Raw genomic sequence first — 11,124 nt, forward strand, 5'->3', positions numbered from 1 at the left:
GCCTACCCTCTAAGCCACTAGCCCAGCAGTATTTTGGAGCAGCAGGGAGAAGCAAATTCCAATGCTGGGGGCCCCTTGCAGTGAATTCTCTGTCCAATAAACTTATGAGGAGAGAAGACGGTCTCCAAAGCAACACCCTTAAGTTCAGTCTGTAAACCAACAGGCAGCCAGTGCAGATCATGTGTGTAAGATGCACTAAATGTTTTGTATCTAAAGACAGTTGCTATTAGTTCAGAGTTTATTGCTGCTGGGTAGAACTTCCAAGGCTTGGTGCTGTGGATAGAGCCGAGGCATCTACAACAGGGGGTCTTGGTTCTGCTACTGACTGGCTGTATGACCGTACCCAGATCACTTCTCATCTCTCTGCCTGGGTTTTTCTTCTGTGCAGCTGCTAAAATAAAAGTCCCTGAACTCATCAATGAGTTGTAAAGCCTCCTTCATGAGAAGTGCTTTTAGATCCTTGGATGCAAAGTGTTAGACAAAGTATTATTTATTACTTTAATTTTAAAAAGCATGAGAGGCTGAAAAACAAAGCTTCAGCTGAAAAGCTGAAAAAGTGAGTGCAAACTTCCTATTGCAGCAAGTAATTTTCATCATTAACCCACCAACACTGCAGTTATAAATAGTGGGAAATTGGAGCTTTACAAATGAGTTTAAAGGTTAGTGCCTGCTAACTGCTTAGTGTGGCCTAAGCCTCAGCCTTAGTGTGTGCTTAGTAGTAGTGTGACTGAATACAGTCCTGGACCGCTATTTGTAGTTTCCTTTTTAATTCTCTGTCTCTAATGGGGGGAGTTTGTTCCTCTGCAAAGAGTGAATTGAGATGATAAAATGATCCCCAACTAAAACTCTGCATCCAAATCACTCAGCGCTAAGGTGGTTTTGGATCTGGATCCAATTTTGTTGCTTGAAGACAATCTCTAAGGTAGATTTATTGCCTCTTCTGTTTATAATATTTGAAGATGGATTGAATGTCTTGTGTCTGAAATTACTAAGTATATTTTTCACATTGACCTATTCATAATTAGAGGGAAACAGAGGAATGTATCTAATAAATACAGATTACTTCTTGATTTCTATTTCTTGGAAGTCAGGTTCCTGGAAATACTGTAACAGTGAGAAGGTTATTTATTTATGATAACCTTGTTGTAGCTGTGAAATCTATAAACAAAATAAAATTAAATTAAAAAAGGAAAATCAGGCTGGGTAAGCCAGCAGCTGACAGGCTAAATGTTACATCTGCTGCCACATGGTGGAAACATAAGGTACCACCTGTCCTCAAGAAAATATCCTATAGCAACGCAAGCTGCAGAGCAACTGAGAACCTGGCCTTTTAGTTTAGATCTCCAGGCTTAACCATTGTCCAGAATTGTCCTTAAACTGGAGCAATGAACAGCTGTCCTCAACTCTAATAGAGAGGTGTGGCCTGTAGAATCCACAGGTCCTTGTATGTGCTGCTCTAGCTTGATCCTAGCATTGAAGTAGGCAGGCGGTTGTAGACATAATGGTCCCTTCTGGCCTTTAGTACCAACGAGACTCTGACTCCATAGGTCTCACCTCTATAATGCAACAAAGACAAGAACAGCCTCTGGGTACTCTGGAGATACATGCGGCCTCTAATTCAGTTATTTACCCTCTCCAGGCCTCAGTTTCCATTTCTGTAATGGGGACTTACCGGTGTCCTAAGGCAGGGTAAGTATTAACAAACATATAGCTGAGTGCACTTAGACCCTCATATGGAGGGAATCATGTAGCTAGGGCAAATGCAAAGTATTATTTGGATGGGGGGAATGTGGAGTGAGAAAGCAGGAGGAAGTAAGCTGCAGCCTCAGCAAGGCTACATGATTCTGAAGCCATCTGGGCTTTATTCTTAGACATATGGTATAAGCTTAAAGACTTTAATTTGTGTAAGTTGCCAGACATATGGATGCTGTACTCCCGCACTCTCAGATGTGCTTTCTTCCTAAGGGAAAGATTTAATGCCTGTCACAGTTACTGATCATTCACTCTCTCATCCTTTTGTAAGAAACAGATAAAAATGATATGGGTGTCCCTCTTCCCCAGACTGCAGCTGCCCCTCAGCTTGGATGTCCTCCTTCATCATCCACCAGCTGAGATAGGAGTGTGACCAGGCTAAGGCAAAACAGATTAAACAAATCAGTCATATACTAGGCATGTCAAACAGGCCTTAGTACATTTTTACACAGGTTTGGTGGGTGTAATGTGGTTACGACTGTTAGCAAAATCCCAGACTTGAAGCTATCAACATTCGAAACCCAGACACTTCATTGTCTTCACTGACAATAATTCTTAAGGCCAAGAGTTTTGGAAGTATGAGCCTAAGCCTATATTTAGGCATCCAAATAAGTGGCCTGATTTTCAAAGGTGCTGCCTGTCACAGTGTAAGGGTAACTGCACCTGTCTCCCCTGCCTCCATTGTCCACATCGGGAGTGCCTGGTCTGGTCTCAGGTTTCTAGCTGTCACCTGTCTCTGGCAATGTTCCATCTAATTTTTGACAGGCCATGTGTGCAAAAAATTTCTTCTGTGCAAATTTTTGTGCCTCTGTGCAAATTTTTGCACATGTGGTATTTCTCTATGTGTGCAGGGTTTAGGATCTGTGTGTGTGCGCACAGCTTAGAGGGAACAGTGGTCTCTGGGTAGGGACCCTTGTCTCACTAGCCTCTGCCTTACACTGTGATCGCCTTAGCAAGCTAGTGTGCCTAAAGGCCAGCACCTGGGCTTTGCTTTCTCCCCCAGGGCTATGAACAGCATACTGCCAGCAATTACAAGTTATCACCCAGCTCTATCTAAGCAAGCATCTTTATTCCTAAGGTAAAAGCACAGAGAAACCATAATAAAAACAATACACAGAATTGCTCACACACTAAACACGCTAGGAATTACCCATCATTTTATGGGATCCTAGTAGGCCAAAGTCTTCCCAAACCTTCCACAGAAGGTCCTGTCTGTTTGCTGGATCCAAAAAAAAAAAGACCCTGTGTCACTTCAAGCTTGTCCTTTTATACCAAAAGCCCTTTTCTTTGTCTCCTAGGCTCTGGAAAACCCACCTTGATACAGAATATGCAAACCAGTCTGGAGGCGGTATCTCTTTAGAGTTGTCTCAGTGACTCACCTTCATCAACCCCTTCTGTTTTTTTGTTCTTGTAGCAGCTGTGATAACCCTCCCCCATGGAGTAGAACACAATCATACATAAACCATTCATAACTAATACGATATTGTACATAGCTATCGCATGGGATTACAATATCTGTCATGCTGCCCCCCCAGGAGATCGCGTTGATTTCAAGTGCTGAACATTGGGCGCTCAGCCCTTTTAGAAAATGAGGCCATAAAATGGAGGATGGGATTATCCAAAGGGTTCAGCATCAGCCTAACTCTGAAATCAGTGGAGCTCCCTATGGGCTTATGGCTCTATCTGCCCCCATCCCAGGGCAGGGACTAAAAATTGCACCAACCCGTTTTCACATCTAAGTTTTGACACACCTGGTGCTGCTGATTTTGTGATTGCAAACTGTGGTTTCCAATCTATCTCTCCTTGTTTCTCACATGGAGATTCGTTTGCGTGTGTGTGCGTGCGCGCGCACGCGCGTGTGTGAGAAAAATCACAAGTGCAACTTTAGGGGCCAGACCTCTGAAAATTTGCTGCATTTGATTTTCATTGGCATGTCCTCTTTTAACCATCAAGCACTCCAGGGGACAAGCTGAATAGCCTAAGGAAATGGCAATTACCAGGCATTGCTGGCAATAGATAAAGTACTAGAATAATGCTACACTTAGTGTAATGTTCAGTCATTCATATGCCTGTACCTGGGCTTCTCACTGCATGAATTGCCATTGCCAAAGAAATCGCCCTACTTTGTAAGAATGATTTATTTGCAACACCACAATGTTCTCAAAGACAGTGTTGTAATAGGGGAAGGGTATCACTTCACCCTTACCCCCAATGAAAGACAATGTTTAGACATGAAAGTGCTTTTTGTGTAATGGAAGGGTGATCAAGGCAAGGTAAGGTGTGACTGAAATTATATTCCCTGATGGAGATATTTCAGGATGTTTAATGTAAAATGTAATAAGAAACAAATCACAACGTTGACTGAGCAGCAAGCCACAGCCAGGCTATTTTTAGACAGCCAGAGAAATCGTATCAGCCCATATGTAGAGGGGCTGCAAAACTGGCAGAAGCCCTCTTAACAAGGGTTCCAAAACAGCCCTGTGTCAGACCCCTTTCTGCCCTCAGTATAGTGGCATGCAGGGAGCATAGGGATATGTTGGGGGACAATGTGACCATTACCTCCTGCTATTCAGAGCTGCTGCTTCTGGAGCTGTTATACTTTGCACATGGGGCCATTCTGCTCCGGGGTCAGCCCCAGAGTCTATCGTGTCTTCCCTTTGGTTCCTGCACTGAATTCAGCTTAGGCAGAATTAGGGATCATCCTTTCTGAGAGCAGCCCAGTCCGACAACGGCAAGCCCTCCATCCTTTCTGCTACCACTCAGTAGTTCTCGGTGCTCTAGCGGATCTTTCTGCCCATAGCTTGAGCCTTTTTTTGCAAGTGGCAGCAGTGCATGCTGCACGGCTTGTTCCAACTGTCTGATGAAGGGATTAGTTTAAAGAGCTTGTGTGTGCAGGATCCAAAATAATGTGTGCACTGGATCAGAAATTGTGTGTGCAAGATCAGAAATCTTGCCATATCAAATGGGCTTCTGGCCAGTTGGGATCATTTAAAACAGAGAGGGTTGGCATCTGAGCGAGGAGATTTCCTGGGGAAGCAGAAGGGGCTGGCACATAGGACCATCCCCAAATGCCATGTGGCATCCATGGGAGCTGGGCCTGGATTGTGCCGGCTGTTGGGTATGGTTTGGGGGTGTCTTTGTGGCATGTCAATGCAGGGCTAGGGTTGCCAGCCCTCCAGGATTGCCCTGAAGTCTCCAGGAATTAAGGAGGAATCTTTAATTAAAGATTACGTCATGTGATGAAACCACAGGCTCTCAGAATACGTCCAGCCAAAACTGGCAACCCTGTGCACCGTAGGGCGCGAGGCTGGCTGGGCGGCCTGCAGGCTCAGCTCCTCCGTGCCCAGAGCACAGGGGGCAGCTGCACGAGTTTGGGTGCCTTATCCGTGCTGGGGCGTGGTGTGCCTGGGTGACAGCCTGGGGTGCCCTCGAAACTGGGGCTGTCTCTTTAAATAAGGGATGGCAGCAGCCTTCCCATCGGCTGGGGGAGCTCGGGGAATGCTCAGCGGGGCTCTGGCATCGGCTGCTTCTGCCTGGTTCCCTTCATCAATCCGCCTCGGGCTCTGCTTAGCCATTGGCTGCCTCCACCTGGCTCCTGGAGCCGTCTCGGCCACGGGCTGCGTGGGCCTGACGCCAGCTCGCTCAGGCGGCCGGCCGCTCACTTCCGCTTCCGGGTGAAAGGGCGGGCCGGGGCCTGCTGGCGGGGTGGTGGTTGTTAGGAGCCGCGGTTGCTAGGGGTGGCCTAGGACGGACGTGGGGCAGCAGCATGGCGGGGAGCCGGCTGGAGAAGCTGGGGACTGTGTTCACGCGGTACGGGGTCAGCGGGGGCGGGAGCGGGGAAGTTTCCTGGGGGCTGCTACGGGCGGGTCCAACTGCCTGGGCTGTGAGAGGGGACGGTCCTGCCCCCTCCCCGCTACCAGGCTGTCTGGCCTGTGGGGCCCCTGTTGACAGGCTCCACCTCCCTCCGTCCCGTGCGGGGAAAGGGGCTGTTCCCTCGCGGGTGTCGGTTGGGGTCGGGGAGGTGGGCGAAGGGGCTGGAGGAGGGCTGGTGCCCCTCGAACTGATAAGTGCGTGTGCGGGGGGGGGGGTACTGTGTGTGCGTGTGCGTGTGCGGGGGGGTACTGTTGGGGGGGGGTATGGTGGGGACGATACTGTGCTTGTAGGTAGGGGCTATAGGAGGGCAGGTGCCCCGGTGCAGCACGGGTTCCCACAGGCAGGTTGTTTCCCTTCGCTCTTGGGCTTTTCAGCTGGTCTGATTTTTTACCTTGTTCCCAGCTTATGTTCTTCCTCCTTCCTTTGCGTCTCTCCCTCCCCCAGGACACGGGATCTGCTGCGGTCCAGGGTGCTGGCTGAGGCGCAGAAGCCCTTGTGGTTTGATGTGTATGCCGCTTTCCCTCCGCTGAGGGAGCCCATCTACCGGGAGTCCCGTCAGCGCTATGGCAAAGTGAAGGATGTTATCCCTCCCCTTCTGTACCAAGAGGATGAGATCCGAGCGTGAGTTCTGCCGTTGCCTTCCATCTCTTTCAAGTTTTCCTGTAGCACAGACACAGTATTATCTATGCCAGGGGTGGCCAAACCATGACTCGTGCAGCTCTTTTACAGTTAAAGTGTTGTTCACGGAGCCCCCCACGCTCTCCTCCCATTGTCCACCTACGGGGGGTGAGGGATAAGCTCGGGACCTCTGCATTGTGGGGGGTAACGGCTTCTGCCCAGTGGGAGAAGAGTCTCGGGGCTTCAGCCATGTAGGGCGTCTCTGCTGGGGTTTGGGACTTAAGCCGGGGGTGGCCAAACCCCAGCAGGCTTAAGCCCCAAACCCTGGCAGGTGCCTCCTGCGGGGCTGAAGCCTCAAGCTCCAGCGTGCTGGCCCCGACTCTCAAACTTCTGAAGATTGTCGTATTCCACTTAGAGTGTCAGTGAGTTCTGATCTATGCCCTAAAACACACAGGAGAGATTTCAGTTTCCCTTTGAAATTTGCAGTACGCTGCAGAGGTGGCACTAACAGCTATCCAACAGATGGACCTATCAGTCACACCTTACTGAAGCCATTGCTCCTTATTTATTTGTTTAGAATCTTTAAAAGTGTCTCTTCCATGTTTGAGGCATATGTGCAAATCTGTTTTAAATGATAGATTAGGAGAAAAATACAACAGCTCTTTAACCATTGTTTATCTCTAGGATATTTAATTAACTCTTATGTGCTTAGTGGTTCATTTGTTAAAGATTCTAAACAAAAGTGTCTCTTCCATGATCCTGCTGTCTTGCGTTTGTGGATGTATGTGTTTATAATCACTGAAGTAGACTTGAAAACGATCGCTTTAGATCAAGGCTAGTTTACAGTGGGAAACAAGCATCTACAGCACCACTTCAACCACCTGGAGCTCTTGTGAAGTGCTTTGTTTCAACAGAATGCTTGTAACAGTTAACAAGTGTTCAAGAACTAGTATAGTTGCATTTATTCTGCGTATCAGTGGCCGCAAGATCTTGTTTATAACAGGGTCTTGGGAGCAAGGGCTCCCCAGGTTCTATCCCTGTCATAGTTATTAATTTGTTTTGTGACCTTTGGCAAGCTATTTTACCTTTCTGTGCTTCAGTTAACCCATCTTCTAAAAGGTAATAATATTTCTGTGCCTCATAGGTGTGCAGTATGGATTTAAAAGTGCGTGTTAAAGTACTTTTGAGGTGCTTGAATGAAAAACAATCTATAAATGTAAAATATAGTGAGTGGGAAGAGTAGTAGTCAAGGAAATCATCTTTGCTCTATCCTAAACTAACTGTTCTCTGGCTTTACAAGTTCGTTAACCTCTCTGCCAGAACTTATCACCTATACACGGATTAATGAGAAATTCAAACTGTATTTATTTTATTGAATAGGACATTTTATGAAGCATATGGGAATGGTCCAAAAGCCTTTGAACTGTCACGATTAAACTTTAAATCCACCTGCCAGAGGTAAGCTTCATGTTAGAATTAAGCTAGAATTAGCTCTTCAGTTTGTTTGTTTGTTTGTTTGTTTAATGGAATAAAATGTTTTGTTGCTAGTGTTTGGTAAGTAACAAACTTCTTAAATTCTAGGTTTGTTGAGAAATTCAATGAACTGCAAAAAGAAGGAAAAATTGAGCCGGAAAAATTGTTTGAAGAAACAGGAAGGCAGCTTTTAGCAGAGGGGATCATTCTACGAAGAAAAGGAACAGCAAATGTATGCATTATTTAAAAAAAAAAAATACTCAGAAAGGTGGCTGGTAAATTGATACAGAACCACTTTTTAGGTCACTAGTTTATATGCATCCCAAGTCATTAGTGACAAAGGCATTCCTGTTTTATGGCACCTAGGTGTCTACGTAAATTGACAGGAATTGCGCTCCCTTCTTGGAAGTTTCAGCAGAAAAGTCAAGAATTGAGTTAGACATGGAGAATTAAGTCCCCTCTCTGCCATAGAAGTGGTCATACCATGTCAAGGTTGTACATTTCTGGGACAGAGAAGGAAACTTGCACTGTGGCTGAATGGAGGTTTTCAATATCCAGATCTGTCAAGCCAGCACCTTTCACAAACAGAGCATGTAAAGAACAATAAGGGTTATTCTGTCACTTTGATACATACATTTACATACTAATCCGCTTCAGGGGAAATATTTTCACTATTCTTAACTTATAAAAAAAATATTTCTCCTAGCATCACACAGTAGTTTAAAGATAACACATTTATAATAGAGTAGATTTATTTTTTAAATGTGTCCATTCCTATTACATTAAGTGCATGCGGTGTTTGTAAAAGGTAGCAGCGTTGAAATAAGTAATATTTATGGTACAGTAATAGAATATTCTTATAGCAGTGTGCATGATATTGTTATAGAATACAACATATACTGCATAACTGGGATATAATTATGACTGGTAAACTGAACACAAGCACTGTTTTTCCTCTGCAAAAGTTGTGGAGGAGGGAGAAGGATGTGGTTCAAGTTAAAGCGTAGTAGGAAGAAGAAGAAAAATTGTTGCTGGGTGAAGAAAAGTTGGAAAGATGAGAAATTCAGTTTAGTTGTGACATTTCTCTCTCTCTTTTTTTAAAGTCAGTCTTTCCTAGATCCCTGACAAGTGGCGACCTCTTTCCACTTACATGTTCTGCTTCTCACATTTAGTGCCTTGAATCTCCTCATTCCTTAACTCAGACTAAGATGTTTTATTTCTTCAAGTGTCTATGCATTGGGCTCTTCTGAGGCACACACTGGGACCACAGCTTTCTCTTTGATTTTTCATGAAATCCTTGGGGGGGGGGGAGGCAGGACTCTTTGTAGCCGTACATTATGGTGATCACCTTCCTGTAAACCTGTAGGTAGCACAACAGACTCTTCAAGAGGCCAAAACCAGGGATCTTCTGTTAGAAATGAATCTTCAAACCACGTTGGAGGAGAGACAGGAACAGAAGCAAGACCAGGAGGAGGACCATCTCGAATCAACAGACATGCAGAAGGAAAATCCCTTGTCCTAACAGTTCTACGTTTCTCAGCTCTATTGTCTTGGCATGTGTTGTAACGTTTATGGCCTCTGACGTTCAGAAGTTCAATGGTCCAAACTGTACAGACTCTTTGACGACAAGCTATTTGCTCAAGGGGGCATGGTTTAGTTGTTGTTGCCTGTTATCCTGTGCAGGACACTTAACTCTTCTGCCTCAATTTCCACATTTGTCAAGTGAGAATAATTCTTTACATTATAAAGACGTTAAGGATTATTTTCCTGAATTGTGCTCTGAGATGAAAAATGTATTGGAGATAATAATGGCTTAGACAATTAAACATACACCCTCCTCAAGTGTGTCATTTCTTTGTTGTGGTGGGGCTTATCTCCTCACATCGGATAGGATAAATGGTTTTGTGACTGTCTCATCATTATTAAATAGGCACTTCTTCTCTTACTGTAGAAATGGTGTATACGCTGTAGCCTGACCTGCTTTAATATCTGCATAAAACAGCGACTGTCATCTTTTAAATTTTAGTAGAGAAGGCCTACTTTTTAACTGTATAGAACAGGGCATCTGTTAGTCTTCTAGATACTTTCTCCTGCTTCGTTACTTTCTTTATGCATAATCTGCTAAAGCATAACAATACCCGTAACTGTAAATACCCGTAAATGTAAACTTGCAATGGGCCCTTGCTGTAACTCTGTAAGGCAGTTGATAACCATCTGTGAAGTGAAAGGTCAAGATTACACATAGTTATTTGCAGAAGACAAAGAGGCACACGCTTTTAGTGAAATAGTCTGGGGGAAGAGGAGTCTTTTGGCTTTGGTTAATCTTTAGTACAACTCCATAGTTGTGTTCATAATTTCTCTCTTCCCTACCTCCCACCCCCAATCAGCTAACAATTGTATTCAGAAAATGTCTGATCAGTATTTGTTAACATCCACTGTTTACAATTAGGGGTTTTGTGTTTCAATGTAAACCAAAAACACTTACTCAAACACCTATACTATGTATTTTAACAATCAGTTTTAAAAAATAAACATTAGACATCCCCTCCACCCCCTAGAAAATGGCAATATTCCTTTAAAGGGATTTTCAATGTGTTTCATGCCTGGGTAATCTGTGCTTTTTCCTGTCAGTGAACTGAAACACATAGATCGTTATCACCTGTAGCAGCAGTGCTATAAGCAATTTTTTTCTCATATGATGACTATGTGTAGTTTAGCAACACAGGATCCAAACAGGAAATGGGGTTTAAAATGCTTTTGAGGGTAAACTCTTGTATGTTTCATTTCTTTTGAAAAAACTGCATTCTGCTCAAATTGATGTAGCCACAGGAGAAGGGGTGAAACTACACCAAGAATTTTCAGCTGTAAAATTCACTTGCTGTAAAGTTCACCTGTAAAGTTAGATGGCATAGTTGTAAAAAAAAAAAAAAAAAAAATTACACTAACATTTCTACGGTTGTTTCTGCTAGGCCACTTGTAGAAAAAGTGCTAGTATAAACAGCTGACAAGGTCATGGGTTCATCGAGAGAGGGACCAATAGTTCTGCATCTCCTGCAATGCAGTGTTGTCTCCACGGTTCTGGTCTGGACCCTTGTCAAGGTGTTTAGCGAGACATTTTGTTTTAAATGTTCTCCCATTTGCATTTATTGCTGTGGAAGATGTTCCTAACTTATAAATAATTAGATGCAGTTTCTGAATGAAAACATTAGTGTGAGTCATGAAGTGAAATCACATACAGTATAACTATTCATGTGTTAGATTACATGGTCTCCTGTTTAGTTTCTCTTACTTACTTCTGTAACAAATTGCTAAACTTAGAAATGAGAGGACATTTTTTCTTTTCTATTGGGTGCTATCGCAAGGTACAGCCTTGTATCTAATCAAGCTTTGCTCTCTGCCCCATCCATC

At 44.3% G+C, this 11,124-nt stretch overlaps 1 protein-coding gene across 1 annotated transcript; it reads left to right on the forward strand.

Moving 5' to 3' along the window:
- Positions 1-5,355: 5,355 nt before the first annotated feature.
- On the forward strand, positions 5,356-9,558 carry MRPS23 (mitochondrial ribosomal protein S23). Its single transcript, XM_038375221.2, has 5 exons — positions 5,356-5,562; positions 6,070-6,246; positions 7,624-7,701; positions 7,825-7,948; positions 9,083-9,558. The coding sequence occupies exons 1-5, from the start codon at positions 5,519-5,521 to the stop codon at positions 9,236-9,238; spliced, it is 579 nt and encodes a 192-aa protein (XP_038231149.1). The 5' UTR covers positions 5,356-5,518; the 3' UTR covers positions 9,239-9,558.
- Positions 9,559-11,124: the final 1,566 nt, after the last annotated feature.

Source organism: Dermochelys coriacea, chromosome 17 (genome assembly GCF_009764565.3).
Source record: "Dermochelys coriacea isolate rDerCor1 chromosome 17, rDerCor1.pri.v4, whole genome shotgun sequence".
Taxonomy (NCBI): Eukaryota; Metazoa; Chordata; order Testudines; family Dermochelyidae; genus Dermochelys; species Dermochelys coriacea.

Excerpts from the sequence above, each read along its gene's own strand:
- MRPS23 (XM_038375221.2), top strand. The coding sequence starts at position 5,519 with ATGGCGGGGAGCCGGCTGGAGAAGCTGGGGACTGTGTTCACGCG. Across the intron at positions 5,563-6,069 it reads CTGGGGACTGTGTTCACGCG|GACACGGGATCTGCTGCGGT; the intron begins GTACGGGGTCAG and ends TCCCTCCCCCAG. Across the intron at positions 7,949-9,082 it reads GAAGAAAAGGAACAGCAAAT|GTAGCACAACAGACTCTTCA; the intron begins GTATGCATTATT and ends GTAAACCTGTAG.